At 37.8% G+C, this 27,260-nt stretch overlaps 1 protein-coding gene across 5 annotated transcripts; it reads left to right on the forward strand.

Moving 5' to 3' along the window:
- The first annotated feature begins 260 nt into the window (after nt 1–260).
- On the forward strand, nt 261–26,928 carry fam169ab (family with sequence similarity 169 member Ab). Of its 5 annotated transcripts, none has more exons than XM_053479134.1 (13): nt 261–398; nt 11,646–11,782; nt 11,968–12,067; nt 14,198–14,283; nt 16,228–16,399; nt 17,105–17,284; nt 18,250–18,384; nt 19,107–19,207; nt 21,287–21,320; nt 21,842–21,956; nt 24,298–24,388; nt 24,584–24,730; nt 24,894–26,928. In XM_053479134.1, exons 2-13 carry the CDS (start codon nt 11,648–11,650, stop codon nt 26,508–26,510), a joined length of 2,913 nt encoding a protein of 970 aa, XP_053335109.1. In that variant the 5' UTR covers nt 261–398; nt 11,646–11,647; the 3' UTR covers nt 26,511–26,928. The 5 variants fall into 5 exon arrangements, with proteins under 5 accessions (XP_053335109.1, XP_053335113.1, XP_053335111.1 ...); XM_053479138.1 differs by having other exon boundaries at nt 24,584–24,715; XM_053479136.1 differs by having other exon boundaries at nt 18,250–18,372.
- Nucleotides 26,929–27,260: the final 332 nt, after the last annotated feature.

Genomic DNA, 27,260 nt, shown 5'->3' on the forward strand with positions numbered 1-27,260 from the left:
TTTTAATTGGGTCGGTAAAGTTGGGTGGGTTTTATACACACCTATACAGGGTGTGTATACTAATTATTACTCTTATTTTTAATTTATATAATTTATAATTTTTTAACTTAATAATAATAATAATAATAATAATAATTATTATTATTCTTTATTATTATTATTATTATTTTTGCAAAATACTATTTCGCGCACGCGCTTGAGAGCTGACCCGCGAGAGCGCGCTGGATTGAGCGCGTGCGTGTCTCACTGTGGCGTAGCAGCGCTCGTGCTCCAATACTCCTCCGAGTCACACTGAGCTGACGTTTGCGGGCCTGGAGTCTGGACATCTGTGTTACAGAGAAAAACATCCAAGAATTATTCAGAAATACTACGACGAGCGCGTCGCCACCGAGACCAAGGTGAGTAAGCGAATTTCTGATCAGAAAAAAAGCAGTGTCATGCAAAAAAAAAAAAAAAACACTTTAAAACGCAGGAAATTGTTTTCGCACGAGCGCGAGAGGCTGACGCTCCCCTGCACGGCCCGCTCTCCTCCGCTCACACACAGCCACCCTGTTCTGTTTGGGTTCTTGCGATGTGAGATTACTTAGTCTTTTAGACAATGCAGGAAATGACGCACACTACGTGGTCGTTAGAGCTACTGTTCATTTGAAGGAGTTTCAGGTACGGCGCGCGGATTAACGGCACGAGCGTTACTTTTAAAGTAAAAAGCATCGATCTTTTAAATCACAGATACCAGGTAATGTCTTCTAGTTTCGTGTTAAATCACGTGTTTTGCTTCAACTTTCTGTACAGATAGTGTTCTAATATATAATATACAATAACAAACTATAAATAAGCAAATAATCGAATAAAGACATGGCGCAACTTGTAGTCATTAAACTTGTCAAATGCATGCACACAGAACTAGTAACAACTCGTTTACCAAACTCAAAGCTTATTTTATCAATCAATATAAATGCATAAATATATAAGTAATGCATAACTTATATTGTTTATGTGTATGGGCCAGAGAATCAGCTATTTTTCTAATATATATATATATATATATATATATATATATGAGGAATAGGGTTTAATTTAGAATTAACAAAAAAACATTTATATGTTTTTTTTGTTCATTTTAAATTAAACCCTATTCCTCATTTATATTGCTGTGTTGTGTCTGTAAATTAAATGAAGGGCTTTGAGAAGGGCATATTTATTGTATAAGGCTAATTTATGTTAAACACTGTGATCTTTTTGTATATAGTTAAAGAGTGGTCATAGTCCCACTTACTATTGATTTTTCCTCTCAAGCTTCTGCATGTAAGAAATCTTTCATATAATTTCCCAATAATGTCAAATTTATTCAGATTATTATCCTGCAGTTTTTCTTTTCTTTTTTTTGCTTCACAATATAATATAGTGATTGATCAATGTAAATGGTTAGTCTGAGTGTAAAAATGTGTATAATGAGCTGTTAGAATGATCTTTTATAGTAAATAAAATAGTAAATAAAATAATAAAACATTAAATTACAATTGATCATGTATGAAATAAAAACTATTATTATTATTATTATTATTATTATTAGTTTTTTTTCATAAAGCCATGTTTGTCCATCAGCCTGCAAGTCTACTTCCCCCTCATTATTTCAAATTTACCAAACTGTGTTTAAACATTTGTTTTTATGAGATTACCTTGAGGTAATATTACCTAACAAGTTATTAAGAATATACACTATGTAAACAATATCAAATACAAAAAAAGTTATTTAACTTTTTGCCTGTCTCAGACTGTACAGAAGTGTGTGTATGCAGTGTTATATCAAGTGTTATACTTTGTGATACAAAGCCTTCAAAGCCAGGAAAGCATTTTGCTCCAGAAGAAATGGTGTTTCATGTTTCATTGCTTGGCTGGTCATAGAGAGGGAGAAATAAATATTGGTGCCACATCTTGCTACACCAAGCGCTTACACCGCTACAGCTGATTAAAACATTTTGGTAAATTATTATGTACAAGATATCGATATCGCCTTCATCTCTGCAGTGAGATGCTCTAATTTATAACAGTACCTTGTTCATGTGTCTCCATATCGCATCCCCAAACAACATAAAACCTAAATAGTAATGCATATCATTATGTACGACTGATAAATGATAGTCATGTACAGTAGTTATTGATACAGGCTGCCTATGAAGGCAATAAACTACTGTATGTGTATGTTTGTGTTTGTAAAGTACACAAATTAAGACAATAGCATTTGGAGCACTCTGTGTAATAAAACATAGCCTTAGACCCCCTGCGGTCTACCTCAAAAGAAAATGTAATTACTTTATCAGAGCAAGTAGAACAGTTGCTATGTTTGCGTTTATTCTTGTTATATTTTACTCTATTTTAATTCAAGTTATGATGTTGAAAACAACTAAAGGAGCATTTTTAGAGATAGTCCTGTTTTTTTTTATATAGTCTATTTGTCTTACATATTTGTCATTTGTATAATTTGCAGCATGCTTCTAAAAGGGAATTAAACAATGTATTTGCATTTTATTTCGTAAAACAAATTTGGCCATATTAATTTGTGTCACAATTCAGTTTAAAATTGCTGACACACAATTTTTGGTCCATGGGCATGCAGTGTATTTAAGTGAACATACTTCCTGGGTTACATGTGAGTAGAGCGATTCTGGGTTGAGCATGCATAGATTTTGCATCAAATATGTCAGGACATGAAAGAAGTTGTTGTTATTGGAGAAATATAAATGAAGCACTTTGAACTTGTTTACAGAACAAATAAATTGCTTTTCCTGTGTAGAGTATTTTAGTAGTCCAGCAATCTGACTTGGAGATAATTGGCTTTTTTGAAGTAACAGTCTTACTCTAAGACAGCAAAGATCTGCTCGACCTCTGACACCTTTGGGGGAGACTCTGTTGTGAAAAAACACCTCAATTCTGAACATGTATTTTTATGCTGTAGTGTTGAGAGCTAAAACATCAAGTTTTTAATGTTCTTTAGGCGTACTATTGTGTGAATGTATGTGTGGAAGCGCACATGCACATGTGAATGTGTCTCACGCTGCAGACAAAGACCCTCTCTGTGGTTTAGAACAGTTAGCAATGCAGTTCAAGACAGTGAGCTAGTGAGGGTGTATATGTTCCTATAGGCTGTTGCTTGAATAGAAGTATTGACGTGTGCAATTATTTAATCACAAAATGCTGCAATGTGGTTTACCACCACATTAAATTTGAAATGAAAAACTGAAGATCCGAGTGAACCCAAGTAAATTTTAATTCAGAGGGATTAACAAAATGTGGCACTAACTGTTCATACACACACAACCCTCCTCATTCTTTGGCTCATAAATAATGGAGCAAATGGCTGACAAGCAGTTGGATGGTCAGGTGTGGCCCTTTCCTTCTTTCTCCGTAACAAATCAAGAGTGTTGCATTTGTACATTGGTACATTTTATAGTAATTGACATATCATGGTTGAAATTGCAACCACAATGTTTCATAATAGGCTCGATCTGATTAAATTTTTCTTCTTCAAATCGGCCAGCCCTACAATAGGCAGCTGTTATGTAACATCTGGGTAAAAGTTTGACCTAAACACCATACTATTAGTTTTTATTTTTAGACATAAACTAATTTGTTACTACGATTCAATATTAGTGCCAATACTAGCCTGAAACCCTGGATCAGATTCAAAAATATTTTTTTCAAAGTTTATTCCCAGTGTTTCCCACTGTTTCATGTCATGGTTGTTTGAATTGTTGAATGGGAAAGATACCAGGATATAAACTGCTTGTCATATAAAAATGGACGCAATTGCACTGGTGCAACTGTAAGGACTAACCTTTGTACACAGCTATGGCATTCTTTGAGTGAAATTTTGGGTCACTAGATGACTTTTAAGCTACTTTACTTACTTAAGAACCTGCAACCCCTGAGACAGTTGGAGCTGGTGGTGCAATGTCCTGTTCATAGATGGCTTTGAGAACTAAAGTGAGAATTCTAGGAAAAAAGAATGTAGGAAATCCGTCCATGCCACCATTTTTCTCATTCCTAAATATAAATAAAGTTTTTAACAGAAAGTCCTGGCTTAGAGGGAGGTTGCGCGCTGGACGGACCAATCGGTGGCCACTCTACAGGCCTCACTTGATGATGTAGACTGGAACATGTTCCGGCACAGCACTGAGGACATCAACCTGTTAGGAAGTGGTTGTGATATTCATCGGCTAACTACCGGATGAAAATGACCATCAATCAGAGGTCGTGGGTGGATAAAATGATCCGCGATGCTCTGAGATGACATGAATGCGGATGCGTCTCTGGCAGACGAGCTGAAAACCTTCTACGCTTGCTTCTAGGCTGCAACTAACGCATTAGCAATGCTAATGTTAGCGGGGCTAACAGCTGCAGAGAGGAATAGAATGCCAACACTGGAAATTAGTTCATTGTCTGCAAACATGACGTGAGGAGAGACTTCAGGAGGGTGAACACCAGAAAAGCAGCAGAACCAAAAGGCATCCCAGGTCAAGTACTCGGAGCCTGCACTGACCAGCTAGTATCTGTGTTCAAAGAAACATTCAACCTCTCCTTGTCCCAATCAGTAATCCCCACATGCTTTAAAGGGTCCATCATTGGTTCTGTCCCAAAGAAACCTCATCCTGCTTCCCTGAACAACTACCGCCCTGTAGCCCTGACTTCAGTAGTGATGAAGTGCTTTGAGCGGCTAGTCACAGACGCTGGATCCAGGACAGTTTGCTTACTGCCGGAGCCATACATTCATTACTCACTCACCTGGACACTTGGAAGGGGAGTTATGTCAAAATGCTGTTTGTCCACTAAGATTCATGGTTTATTACTATAATTCTCTTCACACTCACCACCAAGCTGGAACACGTGGGACTCAGTGGATCTTCAATTTCCTAGCTAGCAGACCACGGGCAGCAAGCATAGGCAGGCATGTCTCAGCCTCCCTCAGCTTCAGTACTGGAGCCCCCCAGGGTTGTGTTGTAAGCACCCTGCTGTTCTCATTGTACACATAACTGTACACATTGTAGTGTGTGTACAGTTCCAACACAAATGTGTTTTTTTTTTTTCTACAAATTGACAACGATTATCTCTTGATTTTCCAGGACAAGGCTTGTCGAATGTTGACGATGCAGTGGGATCTGAGCTATTTTAATGCGGCTTTCGCTCCTTTACACCTTCATGGGAAATGTCTTCAGAAGTCTCAGTTTGACTTGAATGCCCTTCCAATGCAAATCTATTTTACTTAAAAATAACCAGGGTTAATGATGTACCTTCTGTGCTCCATGGCCTTCCACATTGACTTTTAAGCATTCAGCTAGCAGCAGCGTTACAATAAAAAGCCGGCCATTGATATGAATCACACTTCTCCCGAACCTGCCATTCAAGTGCAGCCAGCAGCAGCCAGGTTTCTGGAGTAATATTCTGTTCATGGCATCTTAATATCACACTCACTCACTCACTCTACCACTTATCCTGTACAGGGTCCTACGGCCTGTCCCAGGGGACTTCAGAAATCTGAAAAGTGTACTTTTTTTCCTCCTAAAACATACCTAACAAATATGTTTTCAAGAGTCTATTTAGTGTACCAGTGATCATATCTGATTGAATTTACTTTTTTAACTGTATGTACTTTATCCCTCTCTTTGAATCACCTCGCAGGTCAAGCAAAGCAACTCCAACTTTAAGGTCGAGTGTGTATGTGTGTCAGGTGGTACATGCAGGGGGCTCCATTTGTCTTTCTGACAGTTTAAAGATGTTTTCAGGCTGGATACTCAAAGTGTTTAGGGTGTGTATATATTTATTGTGTCTAGGTTTAGATTTTGTGTGCGTGTTGAGATAAACGTCTACAGGAAGTGCAAAGGAGATAACCATGTTTTAAAAACAGTTACAGTGCACATAATGCAGAGAGAAATAGATACACTGGCATCTGTGGAAGTATTTTGCAGTATGGAGCACATGAGGAAATGCAAAGGAGGAAAATAATTTTTCATATTTGTATGAAATTCAATTTCTAAGGATCACAAGTGCTTAGCAGAATTCAGAAGTGGGCCGAATGAGTTGAATGAGTAATCTTTTTGGACATGCAAAAGTATTAATTAGTTATGAAGATGTTTGCATGCAATTTCCAATTATTTGAACTCCCTGAGTCATGGATTTAGTCTGTAGTGTTGTGTATGACACAATATTGAGGTTTGTGCATTCCAAGCTCATCCTCTGATCCTCTGTCCCTGATTTAATTTCCTGCTTCCCATACGATGCTGGCTTAGCTGTTGGTTCAAAGTTACGTAATGCATGGCCTCAATACACCTCAGCTTAAGAGTGTTGTTTGTTCTCTTCTTTTATTTTCCTCTTGTGAAATGAAATGAAGGCCTGTAGTGAGCTATCAGTCTTACATCACACATATTAAATAAAAAAATTGTGTGATGCATTATTTGATCCGGAGTTGGTTATTTTCTAGCACTGGCATGTCTTGTATTTTAGTTTTTTTTTTTTACACACAAATATCAGTAGCTGCATTTACATACACTTTAATATTTCATTAATGATTGGAATAATTTCTCACTCAGAATAAAAATGCATTGTGTTCTGACCTCAGTTGGAATGATGTTGCTCGATCCTTGGGAACCTTTCCATCAGAATGATACAGGGTTTGTAAACTTTTGATATTCCATTCACTAGGTAAATATTAGCCATTTGATCAGATCTGTTCTATATAAAAAAAATATTGATATATAAATATATAAAAATATTTTCTGTGCATTTTCAGTCTGATGATGTGATGAGTTTCTAGAAGGGAGATCTTTGGTGGAGGATGGAGCACAGGTTGGGTTGCATTTCATGTGCAGTAAGGCGTCTATCCAATCATAGTTAAGGCAAAGTGCTTGTAACCAATCAGAGGGTGTCTAAAAAGATGAGAACCCTAACCAAAGCTTTATTGGTGGGACAAATAATTAATCCATGCTGCTGGATTAGTTTCCAAGCTTCTTACCAGCTTCTTCTTCTCTGTTTTATTAATTTATAAGTGAAAAATGTTTTATATACTGTATAGGGTACATTTTGAAAAATTTGAATCTCTTGAAGTTATCTTTAGTAATTACATCTATAAAGAGAAATTATCATAAATTTTCTTGATTTATTACATGTAATGTGAAATATTTTTTAGTGTTTTTTTGTTAATATATATTTCTTTAAATTAGGCAGAAAATCAGGGGAAATTTTTTTTTTAGTCATGTCTAATTCCTCCCTGTCACTAGGGGGCTCCCACATTAAGGTTACTACTACCCGTCAGTCAGGGTGGGCCGAAGACTATTACGTGCTTTCTCGGAACCACTTGACCGCATCTTTCCGAACTGTTCGCTCACGCATTGTTGGGGGCAGCGTAATGCACTCGGAGGACAGCGCTATCCACTCTTTCTGCATGCGCGAGCTGACAGACGCCCCTAATTGGCCGAAGAGCTGTAATTAACATCAGGGCACTAATCGCCTTTTTATCCCAATCGCTGAGAGAGCTTGGCCAATCAGCCCTCTCTAGGCCCTTAGCTGCGAGAGGCATATTTATATATTTTAGATTAGGAAATATTCTAATATTTTGAGATATTGGATTCGATGATTATGGCTTTTCTTGAGCAGCAAGCCATAATCATCGAAATTATAAAAAAAAAAACATTCTGGAATTGGAATGTGACAATTGTTTTAGCTATATGGTAACACAACATATGTGGTTGCATTTAAGTTAATTAAGTTAAATATTTTCTTAAAGAAATCATTCAGTCAGTCTACAATCATTCAATTTTCATTGTGTTTATTCATACCTGGAGTGCATGAATGCAGTCTGAATTACCTGGCATCATAGAGGCGATCAGCCTGTGGCACTGCCAAGGCATTACAGTGGAACCTTGGATTGCGAGTAACGCGGATTGCGAGTAACGGAGTTCTCTCTCCCTCTCTGTATCAGCCTGCACTTTGTCTGCGCACATCATTGGACCTGTGCCCCTTCACAAAAGCACACACACACGCGCACGCACACACGCACGCACGCACACAAAAACACACACACACACATACCTCCTCTCGCCTTCACACACACCCCTCCTCCCCTCGCCTTTACTCACACACACACACTCACTCATTCACTCTCTCTAATGGAAACACTGCTGTATTGCGATTTTTTTAAAGGTAAGGTGCAGGCTAATTTGTTAGGTTTTTAATTTTTAGCAGTGATTCCATTAGTATGCGCTAACATGAGTGTCATTAACAATGTTCCTTGTTATTTTTTCCAATAAAACAGTCTTTACGTTAATGTGTGCGCCAGTACGTGTGTGTCAGTGTGTGTGTGGGAAAAACTCAATTAAGAGAGAAAGAAGTGTTACTGTGTAAGACGAGAAGAGGGGAGAACACACACAAACACACACACACACACACACACACACACACACAGCGCTTGCGCAAATAAACGGTAACAATTTAACTGTCGGGATATATTTTTTCTTTTTTTTTTTAAAGGTAAAGTGCAGGTTAATTTGCTTTATTTTTACCTTATATTTTGTATTAATTATTTTGATGTATTTATTTTTTGGGGGGGGATGTGGAACGAATAATTAGATTTTCCATTATTTCCTATGGGGAAATTAGATTTGGTTTATGAGGGTTTTAAAATACGAGCTTGCTTCGAATTATGCTCGTAATTCCAGGTTTCACTGTATTTAAGATCAGGTTGCTTTTATAGCAGCTTTCAGGTCATCTGTATTTTTGGTTCGGTTATTTCTCATTGTTCTCTTGACAACACTCCATAGATTTTCTACATGTTTCAGGTCAGGCAAGATGTAAACTCGCACTGTAAACAGGTGCTAAGTCCTTCAGGTAAAGGCAGTTGGCATCTCTATAAAGCTTGTTTGCCAATGGAAGCTTGAAGAGTACTAAAATCTCCTTGTACATGATTGCGTTGACTTTGGACTTGATCGAACTCAGTGGACCAACACCATGAGATGACATGGACCTACAAATCACCACTGGCACTCCAAACTTTCAGATTCCAGATTCTTGTGAAGTCAGCTTGGATTCTGTGCCTCTCCACTCTTCCACCCAAGCTCTGTGACCTACTTTTATCTGAATAGTGGAAACTTGCGGCAAAAGGTCAATCAGGTGCCAACCCATTGCAAGGTACAAGTGCACACACTCTCACATACCCAGTCGGACACAATTCGAGTCAATTTGGAAATGTCAGACGGTCCTACTGTGCATGCCTTTGGACTATGAGAGAAAATGTGGAGAACATACAAACTCCATGCAGAAAGATGGGAAATGATTCAACCCCCTACCCTAGATGTGACGGTATTAACCACTATGCCATTGTGTCACCGTGACTTGCTTTATAAATCGTAATAAATACCCCCAACATACAGAAAACGTCCCTATATCAACATTAACATTATCTTTTCTTTTTTTTTACCGTTTTAAATTACAACACATTTTAAAAATGTTTTTCATCAAGCTTAGATTTCTTGGTGCAACGTGGCATAATTGAGCTGTTACTAGAGAAAATATAACATTCATAAAGAGTACAATAATTCATAAATCATTTTAATTACAGCTGGTTATATTGTCAAAGGTGTTATTTTAAATGAATCAACAGCTACCAGAGATTAAACAGTGCTACGGTATAAAACAAGAATAACCAAAACTGTACTCTGCACTTGATTCCCAGAGTTCTCTGTAGGTGTGTATGAATATTTGTGTGTGTGTGTGTGTGTGTGTGTGTGTGTGCGCGTGCGTGCATGCATGAGAGAACTGACAGCTTAAATATTGCTTACTTGCTCTGATTAGCACTGTGACACAGATGGTGTGTGACAGTTTGTGATTAACTCAGGACAGAGCAGCTAGGAGAACTGCCCATGGGCCACAGTGGTGTGTGTGTGTGTGTGTGTTTTCTGAATGCTCTTTTATAGTTCAGGATTTTTTTTGCAGATCCTGTTGGTACGTGCATTAACAATGCAGCTGAATTTTAATTAGAAATGAAGAATTACATTTTATTTTATTAATAAACCTCTTTCAAGTTCCTCACTGATGGCTCAGAAGCTTATACACTCTTTTGTGACTATTTTGAGTTTTTTTTACTTTTCAAAAGTATTATGTAATAAGTAAAAAATATATATATTTAAAAGTTTATGTCAGTATTTGTGAGAATCTATGAATAATCAGTTTCCTTGGTACAGTCATGGTACATAAAACTTTGGTTATTAAAAGAATCTCAAATTTTGCTCTCATTGAGCACCATGAAATTAACTATTAAAAAAGAAAAGAATATAGCACAGCCACATCTGCCTGGATGATGCCTTAAAGGGAAGAGGTGGCAGTAGTCAAAGAGGCAAACAAGAGGCCGAAAGGGCTTATACTGAGGTTGTAAAACCTGTTCTATACTCCACTTATACACTCCACCAAATTAGGATCTATATTAAATCCTGTCTGGATACCAGAAGGCATCAGGGAAACTATAACATGATGGAAGAAAAAGTTCTTTGGTCTGATGCTATGTTTGGGAGAATTCTCACACTGCTCATAATAATTCTCGTACCATTCTCATAATAAAGCCTGGTGGTGGTAGCGTTATGTTGAGAGTCATGAGTATAAACTCGTGTACACTTATGCAATGTTAAAATCTTTCTTTATTTGTACATAATTTTGCTGGGAAGTTAATGTTTCACTGCATATTTGGGGTCAAGCTTATGCATGAGTTGATGATCATGATATGGAGATCCTCTATGGGATAGTGTACTTTACTATAGGGTCCTCTAAACACTGCTTATCTTGTGCAGGCTCACACGAGGCCTGGAACTTATTCCAGGGAACTTTGGGGCACAAGCACATCACAAGCCACAAGCATGGAAACACTCACTCAGACACTTACTCATACAGATGGGAATCCTCACCCGGTAGAATATTATCATGATACTTAATTGCTGATTTGCATCGCGTTTTTCTAAGTATCACAATTTTATAAATATCTGGATTAGATTGATTTTTTTTTTTTCTTTAGATTTTGTTCCAACTCTTTACAAACTACAAACTTTGCAAAAAATTTGCTCCTCTCACATCGGATGCTGTGCCAATTTAAAGTGCCTGCCAGTTTAGAGTGCACCACCTGTAGGATTATAGACGAACAGCAATTTTTCATGACCTCAAGCATGGTTTAATGATCTCAAATGATTTCAGAGTCAATGTGTAAATGAACTTAAGTTTATATAAGTGTAAATGATAGAGGAAGAACCAGCGTCATGTCCTAGGGGCCCAAATATCATGCAAAATGTATTGTGTATTTTTGTGTATATGGTTTCCGTCAAACAGTGCCTTTTTTTTAATGCAGATGAAAATTGTATATGGGACGTCTAGCTCCATCTTCTCCGCAGTCCTTATTATCCTGTGGCTTTTCAGGTGGTCAAGGACCTATTCAGCATTTTCTGTTTTGTAGAGTGGTTTCTTTGAAATCTCTTTTTTCTTTCTTTCTTCTCTTAACCTTGTTTCCAAGGGGCTTTTTTGACCGTCTGGATACATAAAACAAGCCTGTGTAAGTGTAAAGCCTATGGCTTTGTAAAGGTGACTTATGTCTGACCTTAAACATTTGTCCCCTGCAGGGATGGAGTTCCCTGTGGATGTGCTAGATGCCATGAGTCATGGCGAGTTAGAGCGCTCAGCCCGCAGCTACATGAATGAGTTGCTTTATGCTGATCCTGATCAAGCCCATTACTTTACTCTGCCAGGTGGAAAGAAGGTAATTCTCTTATAGTAAGACAAGAGAATAGGTTTATTTTATCTGTCATGTCCACACAATTTATTGTCTTGTAATATGGTCGTTCCATGGGAGATTAATTTGCAGTTCTGGGGTTGCAAACTTCTAGTCTATGAGGGAAGGCTATTGTTGGGTTAGCAGCTTACTGCATGTACTGATGGTTTCAGGTTCAGATCAGTCTGTCCAGTGTTGGCTTTGTTCCTCTGTATGGAGCCAATCTCCAGCACAAAGTCCTGGCACTGTTCACCCCACAGGACCAGCTCACAGGTAACAACTTGGCTTTATTCATTTATCTTTTCTTATCTAAAGAAATATTATTCTACCGCTTATAAAAAAGATAATAAATGCATACTATAAGGAAATCACTATTTCTTTGGACATCCATCTAATATAAATTCATTAGACATGCCTCCGGGGTTCTATGGATAAGTCAGTAAAGAAGTTACAGAGGAAACCAATGCTTAAATAATTAAAGAAACAACATTTACAAAAAATATACAAGCATTTCTATGATAAACTCAATAGTAAGAAATGAATAAAACATAAAACATTCTAACTTTAACACAAGGACCAACCTTATCTACCAAAAGAGATGAAAACAAATTTGGGGAAATGGTGTCCTCTAACTATACTAACTAACTAAACATAAATACAACGTTCGCTCCTGCTCCTAACTAGTGTTTTTATACATGTTAGCTCTTTATGTTTTGCTTGTGTAGACCCTCGGGCGTATTAACATTGTCCCAACACTCTGGCAGCATAATCAAAAGCAAGGAAACAAATTGACGTAAACAATGTTTCACTTCTGGGCTCTTATAATAGGCTAGGGACGTCTCACTGGTTCCAAAAAGGAATCATCATGCTGAGAGTGAAGATAGACAAGGATGATGTCCAGTCCCAGGACCTAAAAGACATAGGAACTAGGGCTGCAACAACTAATCGATAAAATCGATAATTATCGATAATGAAATTCGTTGTCAACGAATGCCGTTATCGATTAGTTGGGCTGCTCACGTCACTGAGGAGCGCGACCACAAGATGCACAAATACACACAGATACACAGCCGCTCGCGCAATGGAGGTTACAGAAGCGTCTGCAGGATAAAGCGCGCGCCCCGAGTCCTCCAAGGTATGGGAGTGATTTACATTAAACGCCTCTAAGAAGACGGCAACCTGCACGCTATGCAAGACCGAGCTTACACGGCATGTCATGCACGAACACTTAAACAGAAAATGTGTTGGTGTTATGGATGGCGAAACGTCAGCAGGGTCAGTAAAAACTGTATCTCCATCGTGTAAAAGTTGTATAGTTTAAGTGCTTTCGTTTACACAGTTTGCTAACTTCGGGACAGTCGCGCTAGATCTGTTCACGTGCTACTCGCTAGCATCACATTGCGCAATCACCTCATGAGCAAGAGTGATTAGCTAAATGGCGCTACTTTAGATTAGCTTAATTTACACGGTGCGAATAACAGTAGAATATTACATTTAGTGATTGTTGTGGTTTTCAGCGAATGCAAGTAACAGTATATTTGTGACGATTAGCTTTTTGCATTTCTACAGTTTTCTACAGTTCTACAAAGTTAACTTGTAATTTACTGTGGTTTTACTTATGCATACATCATTTTATTATACAAAATGACATTATTTTAGCTGTTTATATCTTAACAACTGAATATATCAGTGTATTTTTTAAACTATATATACTGTGTGTGTGTGTGTGTGTATATATATATATATATATATATATATATACTACATTTCATTTAAGGTTTAAAATGTCAAAATTAAAGATTATTAAACTCTATATGTGGCTTTTGCATTTTTAAAAGTTAATTTTTATACATAAATAATACCCTGAAGTGGTTAGGTTTTATCCAATTAATCGATTAACCGAAAACATAATCGCCCAACTAATCGATTATCAAAATAATCTTTAGTTGCAGCCCTAATAGGAACCAAGAACACCGAAAAAAAGACATGCCTAAACAGTATGGGATGTATAGTAACACCATATCAGACAGCTTCTCTTTTTAGTCAGCTAAACATCTGGTCAACCAAAAAAATGGGACGTGTCAGCGCACTGCTGCTTTTTTGTGCCTGGGAGGTGCACTTATGAATTTGATTTCTCCTCATTCTGTGTCACCAGCTTGTGAAAACAGTACATTTCAAAATTCTATTTTGTGAACAGAGTGAATTATGTGCTAATTTAGATTGTGCCTTTTTTTTTTTTTTTTTTTTTTTTGCTTTTGCTTTTGCTTCTAGCGATGTTTAACGATACTTAGTTTATTTCCAAAGAAAAATTGTTTGCCGGCTCTGTAAATGTTTCTTTTTTTTTCCTGTGAAAACATAATTTATCTCTCCTGTATTCACTGCCTTTTCTTCCTCTCCCTCTAGCTGTGGCTTTGTTTTTAGACAATCAGTGGTACGCCGTGGAAGATATCCTCAAAACGGCAAACTCCAGGCGAGAAGGACTTATCAAGGTAGTACATGGTCTGGGCACTTGAGTGTCGATTTGATTGATGTTCTTTGGCTTCCTTCCCTTTCTTCCTGTTTTTTAGACTATTCAGGCTTTTAATATTGAAAGTGCTCCTTTTTTGTTGTTGTTTGTTTTTGTTCTTTTTTTCTTAATAAACCAAAAATTTTTTAGGCTTGGTCAATACTTAATGAATGTCGTAATTATTTGTCACCTGCCTGCAAAGCGCAGACACATAGATGGTAATTCCAAAAGATGGCACTGCCTTTTTTGTTGTTGCGGTAGACTACGACTGAATGCATGTTTAAGGGAAGTTGTTTTACGATGATGCCACACTGATTGCTGAAATGATTGTCCTCAATGAGGTCACACTTTTCCTCGATCTGCAACTCCTCCTAAACCATTCGTGAGAATTTGACCAAGCCTTCACAGAACCTTTATTAGGAAGAGTAGGTGTGCACTAGCCATTTCATTTCTAGAAGTTCCTGGGACAACTCTCATATTTTCTTCAATAGTTACTTTGTTACTTTATTGAGTTTTCAAGTACTGTTAAACATTTTGCAAATATTTAAATTCTATAAAACACACAAGAACACAAAGCAGATATATAAATAGTAAGTGGTGTATGAAAAATACGAGTTCACTCTGTGTTTGAGTTGTCTGGAAATTAGTTTGCATATGCAGTCCTAGAACTGGTCCTGAACCACATAAGCACACACACACACACACACACACACACACGCTTTTTCACGTTTTCCGCTGGCCTTTAAAAAGTCAAAAAGGGCATAACAAAGTACTGCTGTGAGCACACTAAGACCATGTTGCTCCAGACTCACTAAACGAATCAAGTTTACATGCCGACAAAATACAATTATGTAAGAAATAATGCACTTTTATATAATGTGCATTATTGAAATGAAACACGTTCCAGATCCAGACAGAACAAAGCGTTTCAGCTCAAGCCTTTGTTTTAAAAGATGACTTTATAACAGAAATATCTGTGAAGACTGCTTACATAAACCAACAGTGGGTTTCTCCTTACCTTACCTTTTGTCTAACACTGGAATTCATTTTAATGCTGCATGTACAGCAGAATGAACAGTCTAAAACATACTGTATCAGAATTTGAAAGTGGAAAGTTGGAGAGTGGATGGGAGTTCATCTTTTATTACAAACAACCTAACCAGCTGACTGTAATGATTAATTAAAATGACACTGCCAAAAGTATGTGCACGCCTGACCATCATAACCACGTGTGCATGTGGAACATCCCATTTCAAAGTTTTTGGGATGTGACTGTGGACATTTCTGTCCTTTCAGCCACCACTACACAATATTAACTGTGACAGCCACTGTGACAGACATTTCTTTAATACATATGTTTCTTTGAGACATTTATGATAATTGTGTGGTTTGAGGAAGGACCACAAATGCATGTGATGGTTCCATACTTTTGGCCATATACAGTAGTATTTCGTCTACAAACTGTGTAGTCAGTTTTAGATTTAACAAGCTTTATATTTCATGTTTATAGAGCTAAAGTAAATACTATTGCATATACAACATAACTCAATAAAAGATGAGAAGTGCTACTTCTCACTGCTGAGGCTGTGCCCAGCCATTTTGATCTGAGGTTGGTACTAATCCTCATTACCTAAATTTCAATACAAGTGAGCAACTCCTGTGCTAAGAATTTTGATGAATAATGCTGGTAATAAAATTAATTCATTTAGCTACAAATCAAGCATTTTAATATGTTACTCTCAAATTTACACACACTTTAAGTAGACATAAGTTTGATCATACACATTTTCCAAAGATGAAAATGTTGAACAAGGAAATTTTAGGGTAAGGTTTTTTTTTTTTTTTGTGTGTGAAGTGTCTGCTTGTCAATTCTATCTTTTTTTTTTCCTTTTTCTTTTTGTTTTAATCCTTTGTTGATATCTCCTAGGTGAGAGCTGTGGGCGAGAGAATCGTCCTGTATGTGTTAAACCGCATTGTTTACCGCACTAATGAGATGGAAAAGGGAGAGATGCCCTTCCTGTGCCACAGTGAAAACGAGCATGCCAAAATCTTCTGGAAGAGTGGCCAGGCTGTGGGATTTTACTCGGTCAAACCGAAAGGTCTGTTTAAATCTGACTCTGATTTTTCCAGAAAAATCAGAATAAAAAAGATTTATACTCCAAAGCTTCTCTGGTGTGTTGTATAGTTGTGCTTACTGTGCATGTGTTTGACTGATGTACACCCGTGTGTATCTGGACAGAAATGAGTGAGAGATGAGACGTTAGACAAGAACGCCCAAGTAGGTTTGAGCTGACAGGAAGCGTATGGAATCTTAAATGACCGCTCTTCACATTAGTGGTAAGCAGAAATGATTAAAGCTTGAGGTGGATGGACTACAACAGCAGAGGACTACATCAAGTTCCACATACTGTAGGAAGGCTGCAGTGTGCACAGAATCAACAAAACTGTACAACTGAAGATTCAATCATGATTTCTTTTGCAACATACACACGGTTGGGTCAGACATTAGCATTACCATGGACTCATGAACTCACCAGCTGGTGGTGGATATTGTTTCTGACCACGTTACACTCCTTTGCAGGCACAACATGCTGCATCGTAATGTGTTTTCTGCATGATACTAAGCCACACATCTCAAACTAGTTACATAAACATAAAAATGAGTTCAGTGTTCAGTCACCAGTTAGAACAATACCACCAACATTACTTTACTGTAGATTAATTACACATGCATTTAGTTGCTGGAATATAATGTTTCATTATTTTTACTTGTGCATTATGTTTCTTTATTGTGCCACATGCAGGGACTGTTTGTAATAACTATTTGAGGCAATGCTACTTCCTCCCTGTGATGGACTCCATATTTGTGAGGAAAGCTCACCGGGGGAAAGGCTATGGGCTGCGGATGCTGGAGGATTTCGTGGATTCTTTTAATGAGGATGAGCTTGGCCTGAAGTACCCTTTGACTCCAGCTATGACAAATGGTGAGAATGTTTTTATTTGAATAGTAATGTTTAGTAATTATGTTCAACCTTGGGCATTATAGATTTTAGATTTGAAAATTTCCCTACCAAGTATAGTTGCCAGCTAATTTTAAACAAAAGTAGCTAAAAATGATGCTGAAAATGTCACTAGATGTTTCTAAATGACATCACATACTACTTTTAGAAGGGTTTGCAGTATTGCAATATTATAGTATTTAAATAGCGATTAATAGCAGACAGAGAAGCTGGCGTGCATACATCAACGGACATCAGGTTAATTCTACCTGTATGGGACTGAATCTAAGGCGCCATAGTGGTACACTTAAAGCGGATAGTGGATTTTAGCTATTTCAACTGTTTTCAGTCTCCAGTGTTCAAAACCTGAAAGAAATGAAAGTTCAATCCAGCAGCAAAGTTGTCTTAAACCTTTCATATAAATTGAGTTAAGTGGAAAAAAAGATTATTTACCATTTTCTATTTTATTTAATTATTATTGCAAATGTACAGAGGCGATCAAAATTAGAGAACAATTTATGAACACTTTTCAGCAATTATGTAATCTTTATTGCTTATCATTTAAAGAAATTTCCAACAGGTTACAAAAGTCAACATTTAGTAGGAAGTGTACAGGCCCTTGCTCCGAATGACTTCAGCGCATCTGCGGCCACAGCATATCTCTAGTCTTTCACTTTGCTTTGAAGTGATTTTGGTCCACACTTCGTCCATTCTCCTGGTGGTGGTTAGTGTTTTTTTTTTTTTTGTCCATAACTTTATCGCCAAGGATTTTCTAGAGGTTTTCTATCGGGTTTAGGTAAAAATCAACAGTGTGACTGGGTAGTTCTAGTTAGTAACCTGGTAAACCAGTCTAAGGATATGGAAATGTCAAAGCACTTAATGTAAGTTGCTCTGGATTAAAGCGTCTGCCAAATTCCTAAATGTAAATGTCTCTCTCCCTCTCTCTGCAGTGTGTAGGCGTTACCTGGATCGTTACCCTGCTGATGTGGACATGTTTTGGGAGGTAGAGGGAATCGGTGGCCCCTACCAGAGGACCAAAGTGGCTTATAAACTCACCACTAGACCACTGAACGGTAGATACTTGGGTATAATCCATGATTCTTAATTTCACCATCAGATTAGTTCTTTGAATCTAATGGAGCCATGACTTGGCAATTTGTGAGGAAACTGAGACTACTGGCTCAAACATTTTCACATACAATATATAAACAATATTTTTTTCTAAGGGAAAATATGCTCAATAACCAAAAACTAAACCCTTTTGCTTCTATGAAAAACTTCCTAAATCGAAGATGCTAGTTACCAAGTATCAAGCACTAGCTTGTTAGCAAGTTTGCTAAGCTGACTAGGTTTAAAGCAGCATCCATTAATTATTTGGTTTAGCTAATGACTTTAGGTGTCCTGTCTTTTTAATTCTCTAAACATGTCTCCAGTGAAACGTATGATTATTCATATCTGTCACCAACATTATTAGTAAAATAATTGTTAAAGCTGTGTCTGTGAGTGTATCACAGAGGCACTTTTAGTTCCTGACACTGCACGTTGTTTTAGTTCTTGTCTGTTCTTAGACACCTGATTCAACAAAATAATGCCTTCCTAAATAGCTGACAGGTTGAAAGCTGGTGAAACACTAAGCTGTACACGGCGGGAATTCTAACGCTGTGGCGTAGATGCTAACGTAAAATCACCATCTGTACTGGGCAGTGCAAATATGCCAACACAACCATAATTGCTTCATGATTTTATTACATTAATATGTTTTCTTGTTAATGCTTTACCTTTACTTGTATGTTTTTTTTTTATGTAGTAGATGCTCATAAAGGTGGCCATGCAGAGGATAATGGGCAAAATGGAGATATTGTGGAGGATCATGTGGAGGAATCGGAGGAGACCTCTCTTAACATTACTGTATGTTTCTTTTTAAAAAGTTCATTCTGTCATTTTTGATCAGTGATCTGTGACTGTCATGTTAATGCCCTTCTTGCATTATTTGTGAGGAAAAAAAAAACAAGCTTATAAACACACAGTATTATTAAAAGTAGTAGTTCTAAACCAATCACTTATTGTAGTTGTTATTTATTAGGTTTAATCCAAACCTGAGGAACTCAAAACAAGTTAACCTATAAATAATGACAGCTTAGGTCTAATATGTTCTCTGAGCAGAAAGTTCAAGAGCTCTATGGTATGAATGATGGTGGCACGGCGGCTTATTAGTTAGCACTGTCGCCTTGCACCTCCAGGTCCTGGGTTCGATTCCCACCTCAGGGTCTGTGTGCATGCAGTTTGCATGTTTTCTCCTTGTTTGGCGAGTTTCCTCCGGGTTCTCTGGTTTCCTCCCACAGTCCAAAGACATACAAATAAAATTAATTGGCATTCCTAAATTGCCCATAGTGTGCGAATTTGCTTATGAATGTTAACCGGAGGTCTAACCACGATCATACAAAATGGGAATAAATCCAACTTTCATACAAGTGGTAGATTTAAGAATAAATAATCTCACTTCTATTTTTATTTTTTTATTTTTTTATTAAGGATTTTCAAATAATACAACACAATCAAACAGACAGACAAACGAACAAACAAACAAACACAACCACCCACCTCGCTGAAAAAATATAACAATATGCAATGTACAAGAAAATATGAATCTCTGCCTGCTGAAGTTAAGCAAAGCAAAACATGATGGGGAAAATAGAAACCTCTGTTAAAATAAACATTCAGAGTTTTTGCAAAAAACAGTGGAGAGGTTTCCAGAGTTTCCAAATTTTGTCCGACCTGTGATTAAGATCATGAGTTAGTTTCTCCAAGGGAAGAAAAGATGACAGCTGGGATATCCACATAGTAATAGTTGGAACCTGGGGAGTGGACCACTTCAGCAAAATGCATTTTTTTGCCAAAAATGAAAGGGTTGTAAACAAGAGCTTGGAGTCCTTGTCAAAAAGGCCTTCAGGAATATGATTCAACAAATACAGTGCAGGAGACAGAATAAAATGTTTTCCAATTATCTCTTGAGTTACAGAGTGAACCCCGTTCCAGAATGATTGGATATTGTCACAGGACCAGAATACATGAAAATATGTACCCCTATGTGCTTTACATTTAAAGTAAAGATTGGAACTGCCTGGATACAATTTGTGAAGACGTACAGGTGTAAAGTAAATTCTGTGAAAAAATTTGAAATTTTGTTCGTGTAAAGATACTGAAGTGCTTTTTGGGAAAATGTCTTTACAAATTGTGGTCCAAACTGCTGGATTAAATGATACCCCCAGATCCTGTTCCCACAGTGATTTTAGAGAGTCATAGGCTGAGGAATCTGAGTGCGCTAATAAAGCATAGTACTTAGAGGTGGCCCCTTTAAGAACTTTAGTTGAAATTATGGTTTCTTCCATTTCTGATAAAATAGTACGAAATTTGTTCTGCCTTAATAGGGATTCAAAGAAATGCCGGACCTGCAGGTACTTAAAAAAATCTACAGAGAGGATATTAAACTCTGCTCTAATTTTTTCAAATGACTTCAGGGTATCACAAGCCAAAAGGTCTGAAAAGTCAGACACGCCCTTAGAACCCCACTCCGACAGCCCAATACTCCTAATCTGAATTGGAAAATCAGGATTAAATGCCAAGGGAGAACGGACAGAAATAATGTGAGGAATGCCCAAATATTTTTTCACATCTTTCCAAACCAGTAATGTATTATAAATAATTATATTATCAGTGAGACGTTTTATCTGATCAATATTATTAATAAACCAAAGGGATTCTAATCTTCTGGGATAACAAAATAAGGATTCAAAGTCAATCCATAAAGCGTCCTGCCTATTCATAATCCAGCTCGTTATAATTTTGAGTTGAGCAGCCCAATAGTAAAGCTGAAAATTGGGCAGCAATAATCTCACTTCTAGTGATTTTTAAAATTGTCTTCATGAATTTACATAAGTTTTTTATACAACATATTTCAGCTCACCTTGTCCATTTGTTTTTCCACAGGAGGAGGTTATCAAGCATCATAAAGTTACTGAAGGTATGTACAAAGGGATCGAAATAAGACTTCAAAAAACTAATAGATATTTACAGAACACCTCAAGAACAGTATGAGAGTACATAAAGAGCGATGAGATGCTTAAACCATTTGAATTTTAAATAAGGCCATATGTCCATGAATAATGTTCCCAGCCATAGTGGCTCAAAGCCCACTGCAGTTGTTTCTGTGAACATGCAGCAAGTCGAACACCTATTCCTTTAAAATGGATGGATACTGTATATTGTCGCTAACTTGCAGAAGTAACGAATCTGTCTGTGGGAACTGTATTCATGAACACAATCATTCACAAACACCACTTGCACATTACAGGAAAATAGCTGGTAGTTATGCCATTTCCACGTATTTGGGCCGTTAAAGGAGTACATTTTCATTGACACTTTGTTAAAAATATTCTGACAAGCAAAGTAAATCATAAAGCTAGTACTGTGGATTGATTAGGCACTGTACATTCTTGTATAAATCCGTAAACGTTGTATCTTGTGCTTTCTTTCTCTATGCAGAGATAGACACACCAGTCTCCACACGCACCCGTAGCAGTGAGCACAGGCGGAGGAAGCGAGTTCGAGAGGAAGAGGAGGCAAAGGGGGTGGATAGCCGACCAGACAAAATAAACAGGTCTTTAACTCTCATTTTTACAAAAGCAAAAAAAAATAATAATAAACTTTTCAAAAAAAAAAGTTTCTTTCTGACACAGTGTCTTTTCAGTTTAATTTTTTCAGGATGTATTTTAAATGCTGGCCAACTTAAAATGAAACAGACCTAAGATTTCTTTTATATAATTATTTTTTTGGTTTTTTAGTCATGTCAAATTCCTCCCCATCACTAGGGGGCTCCCACATTAAGGCTACTACTACCATTTAGCCGGGAGGGCCGAAGACTATCATGTGTTTCCTCCGAACCGCGTAACGCCAGCCGACCGCATCTTTTCGAACTGCTTGCTCACAAAAAATGGGGTCACCAAAATTTCCAAACGTATAGTCACACACCACCTCCTAGATAACGAATTGTTTAAAAGCCATTCTAGAAGAAAGACATTTCTTTCATTTAACCAATGGCATTGAACTAAATGTCTGTAGTTTGTACGGCACTACTGAACTTCCACTGAAGTCAGGGTCTACACTACATTAAGGCAAAACCAGTACAGCTAACAATCAATAAAAAATGTTTTTGTTTTTTTCCCCCTGATCTCTCGCTCACGCACCGTTGGGGGCGGCGTAACACATTCCCTCCACTTGCGTGAGCTCACAGACGCCCGATTAATGTGGGAGTACAGTAGAACCTTGGATTACGAACATAATTCGTTCCGGAAGCGTGCTCGTATTCCAAAACACTCGTTAACCAAATCGAAATTTGCCCATAAGAAATAATGGAAACTCAAATTATTCGATCCACAGCCCAAAAAAATAAATACATAAAAATTATTAACACAAAATATAATGTAAAAATAAAACAAATTAACCTGCACTTTACCTTTTAATTTAAAATGAATCCCGACAGATAAGTGTTTCCGTTTGTGCAGGCAGACGGTGTGTGTGTCTCCCCCTTCTCATCTTACACACCTTTCCTCCACTCTTTTCATACACGCGCGCACACACACACAATGAAAACACTGTTTTATCAGGAAAAAAAAAACAAGAAATCTCTAATGACACTTGATTGAGCGACACACTAACGGAATCACTTCAAAAATATTTATTTTATTAAAAATATTTATTTAAAATAAAAAATATTTATTTTATATATATTTTAAATTATTTTATTTTTACTTTAAAAATATTTATTTTATACTAAAACTATTTAGTTTATACTGCACTTTACCTTTAAAGAGAATCGCGACAGAGGAGTGTTTCTGTGTACAGCAGAGAGAAAGAGTGTGTGTGTGTGTCTGTCAAGGCGAAAGTAGGAGGGGTCTGAAAAAGAGCAGCCTTAAGCAGAGTGAGAAAATTGATTTTTTAACCTCTCTAATTAGACTTGCCTTTGCTTTATTCATCATGCGCCCTGTACACACATGCATACAGACACGAAATAAAAGACGTTTTACACACACACACACACACACACACACACACACGTGGTCACAGGGTTATAGTAAACAGTACACCCGCACATGGATGTTGATTATACCAGTAAGACCCAGCAGGGGAGTCGATTGAGATCTGAGAGAGCTCGGCCAATCAGCTCTCTCTAAACCTCCAGATTGGGTGAGCACTTTACCACTGCGCCACTCGGAGGCCACCAAGTGATGATTTTTTTTTATAAAATAACTATTTCTATTGGAAATATAACAGCAGAAGCGTTTTTTTTTTTCCCTTAAGCTTTGAGATTAGGTTAGGTTTTCTTTTATACATTATGAGTGGTGAAATGGCAAGTCAATCAGTGCCATTTTCTCAGTCAAACAGTCAGTGGATAAAAGTAAGCACGGGTGGGAGAGAGTTGGTCTCACTTAGCAGGAATGAAAGCAAATTTTCTTTCCTAGAATCTCATCATATTGCCTAAAGTTACCCCATGTGGGCAAAAAGGTGAAAAACATCATGTTTTCATGGCTATGTTTATCTTTTGAATGGATTATCAAAGGTTTATACGCGTTTCTTCCAATTGAAAATTTATTCTGATCAGGTAAGATTGGTTTAAACTATTCTGAGTCAGGTGTTTACATAGATGCTTCTTTATTCTAATCGTGCTTTTATTTCTTATTAGTGTTGAAGTGAATGTAAATGCATCTAGTGTAATAAGAACCGGTTTTATACAGTTTCCACCTGACTTTAGCAATGGTTTTAATAATTCTAAAGCTGGCTATTTTGGCAAGCACTGCCATTTTAAGTTATCATTTTTCAAAAAGCAATTTAATCTAGACTTGCTCTTCTAAGAGTGTTGAAGACAGAGGAGAAAAAAGTTAGACTGAGGGAAAGCGAGATTAGATCATTAGATTGTTGACCATGTGAATGTGTTATCACAGGTTGGAGGTGGCAGAAGAGGAGCAGAAGGAAATTGTCCCTGATGATGGTGGGATAGTTGAATCAGTGCCTAAGGCTCCTACTGAGACACCGGTAACAATGACAAATACACACACACGTGCACGATTTTCTCTATATGCTTGGAACCACACTGTATCCATTTAACATTTATTAGGCATGTTGTTTTAGTCATATTGGGCTTTGTAGATAATGATTAGTCTTCTTCATTGGTTTTGAACGCTTTTTGATTGGTTGATAACTCAGTTTTCATATCTTCCTGTGCTGAAGACTGTGGATGTAAATAACATGCAGGCTAAAGATAAAACTGAGGGAGCAGAAAAAGAGGATGTCCAGAATGGCACTGCCAGCAAGGAACAAGGAGAGATGGAGGTTGAGAAACTCAAGGCTCCTGTACGAAAGGTTGTATTGGCACAAGTATGGTGATAAAATCACAAAATTTGTTCTTATTTTTGTTCTCTCCTTATCACATAAACCTTAATGGACACAGAAGAATATAGAAAACTGTACTGTATTATTGTCAGGCTATTGGACTAAAATCTGTATTTTAAAATATTAATGCACACTCACTATTCTGCAGGATGACACTCAAACAGTGGAACCCTCCGAGGAGCCAGCTGCAGAACAACAGGAAGAAGCACCTGTAGCTGAAGATGACCAAGAAATGGAAGTAGGTACTCTAGCTCACGTGCAGCAAAACAAGCAGGATGACCCTGCATCTGAGGAGAAAACCTTTCCCGAAAATGAAAAGAACGAAGTAGATGCACAAGTAGTTCCTGCAGATAAGAAACAGGAACTAGATTCTGGAGCTCATAAGGAACTAGAAGTAGCTTCTGCAGCTCATGAGAAACAAGATGTAGCTCCAGCAGCTCATGAGGAGCAAGATGCATCTTCTGCAGCTGAGACCAAACACAAGGTGTCTCCAGCAGCTGAGACCAAACACAAGGTGTCTCCAGCAGCTGAGACCAAACACAAGGTGTCTCCAGCAGCTGAGACCAAACACAAGGTGTCTCCAGCAGCTGAGACCAAACACAAGGTGTCTCCAGCAGCTGAGACCAAACACAAGGTGTCTCCAGCAGCTGAGACCAAACACAAGGTGTCTCCAGCAGCTGAGACCAAACACAAGGTGTCTCCAGCAGCTGAGACCAAACACAAGGTGTCTCCAGCAGCTGAGACCAAACACAAGGTGTCTCCAGCAGCTGAGACCAAACACAAGGTGTCTCCAGCAGCTGAGACCAAACACAAGGTGTCTCCAGCAGCTGAGACCAAACACAAGGTGTCTCCAGCAGCTGAGACCAAACACAAGGTGTCTCCAGCAGCTGAGACCAAACACAAGGTGTCTCCAGCAGCTGAGACCAAACACAAGGTGTCTCCAGCAGCTGAGGATGAACAAGCAGTAGCATCAACAGTAACGGAAAATCAGGAAGAAATAGCTTCTGGATCGGAAGAGGAACAGGAAAGAGCCCCTGCAGCTAAGGAGAAACAAGATGAAGATGCTGTAGATGCGGAGGATCAGGAAGGTTCTTCTTCAGTTGAGGAGGAGCAAGGAGTGGCTTCTGAAATAGAAAATAATGAACCAAATTTTGCTGTTGAGGAGGAAAACAAAGTAGCTTCTGAAACTAAGGATAAGGAAGTAGCTCATTTCATTGAGGAAATGTCTTCACTTGGCACTGATTCTGAGGGAGAAACAGGACAGGATGAGGATATGGATTTAATGAATATGTTAGTGAGTGACCTGTCTGAACAGTCTTTTAATAAAGAAGAGAGGCAATCCACTGAGGAGAAGATAGGCAGCCTACTATTGGTGGAGGAAGAGGAGGCAACTCAAAAGGATGATGAGATAGATGAAGAGGGAGAGGAAAAGAATCTAAATGACACTTCGGATTTTTCAAAGGTTCTCTGTGAGGCCATAACCAAAACGGTGCCTCTGACCTCCAAACGCACCTCCAAGAGACTGAGCAAGATGGTACTGGATGAAGAAGAAGGAGAACAGGAAAGAGAGTTGAAAGGGGTAGAAGATGACAAGGGAATGAGCACAGAGGAAGAAAAACTGACAACAGAGGAGGAGGCTGAGCACAGTTCGGAGGACGAGCAAGTCCATGATCCACCAGTGATTGACAGGAGGGTGTTGAGAAGGAAAACCAAAGTGATCCAGACCAAGCAGCGGACCAGATCTAAGCGACGTGGCAAGATGTGAAGACACATCACGTACACATATTCTCAATAATACAATAGTTATTTCAAATGTAAGGTTCCAATACACAGAACAGCACAGAAGAGGCTTAAAGCACGTGTGTGTGTGTGTGTGTGTGTGTGTGTGTGTGTGTGTGTGTGTGTGTGTGTGTGTGCGCAGATTATACAGTCTACATAAACACACACGACTGAGCTTAAACCTGATGTGTGCGGGGTTTTATGGGGCTACATTTTTATATTGAGGTTTGGAGTTAAAATAATTCACTGTTAACTTCTACTGTAACTGTTACTTAAGCTTTTTGTTAACACAGTTTTTATTATGAAAATAGTTAAGAACATGTTTTGTATAAATTATTTCAGATATTTCTGTCCTTCCTAAACACAAACATTTACTAATAAAGCTAATTTAGCCATTACGATTATTTCTGTGTATGACCGATGCCTTGTTTAAAATGCTTTTGTCGACTTCATCGCACCATTGTGCTAACAGCACAGTCAGGGTTATGTTATTGAATATTATAACCTTGAAAATATTATGGCTTCAGTGAGAATAACACTGATTTGTGGTGACGCTTCAGTTTAAGAGGACAAGACAGTAAACATGTAAGCACTGTTTCTTTTTACGGACATGCTTGATTTAGTTTAAAAGCCAAAGGATATGCAAACTTGTGGTTTTGAGTAGAATTTAGATCATGAAAAAGAAAGAGATGTTATTTAAGCTCTTTTACTCAAATTATTGCAGTGTATTACTGTT

Source organism: Clarias gariepinus, chromosome 19 (genome assembly GCF_024256425.1).
Source record: "Clarias gariepinus isolate MV-2021 ecotype Netherlands chromosome 19, CGAR_prim_01v2, whole genome shotgun sequence".
Lineage (NCBI taxonomy): Eukaryota > Metazoa > Chordata > Actinopteri > Siluriformes > Clariidae > Clarias > Clarias gariepinus.

Excerpts from the sequence above, each read along its gene's own strand:
- fam169ab (XM_053479134.1), top strand. The coding sequence starts at position 11,648 with ATGGAGTTCCCTGTGGATGTGCTAGATGCCATGAGTCATGGCGAGTTA. Across the intron at positions 19,208-21,286 it reads AGACCTCTCTTAACATTACT|GAGGAGGTTATCAAGCATCA; the intron begins GTATGTTTCTTT and ends GTTTTTCCACAG. Across the intron at positions 24,389-24,583 it reads AGGCTCCTACTGAGACACCG|ACTGTGGATGTAAATAACAT; the intron begins GTAACAATGACA and ends CCTGTGCTGAAG.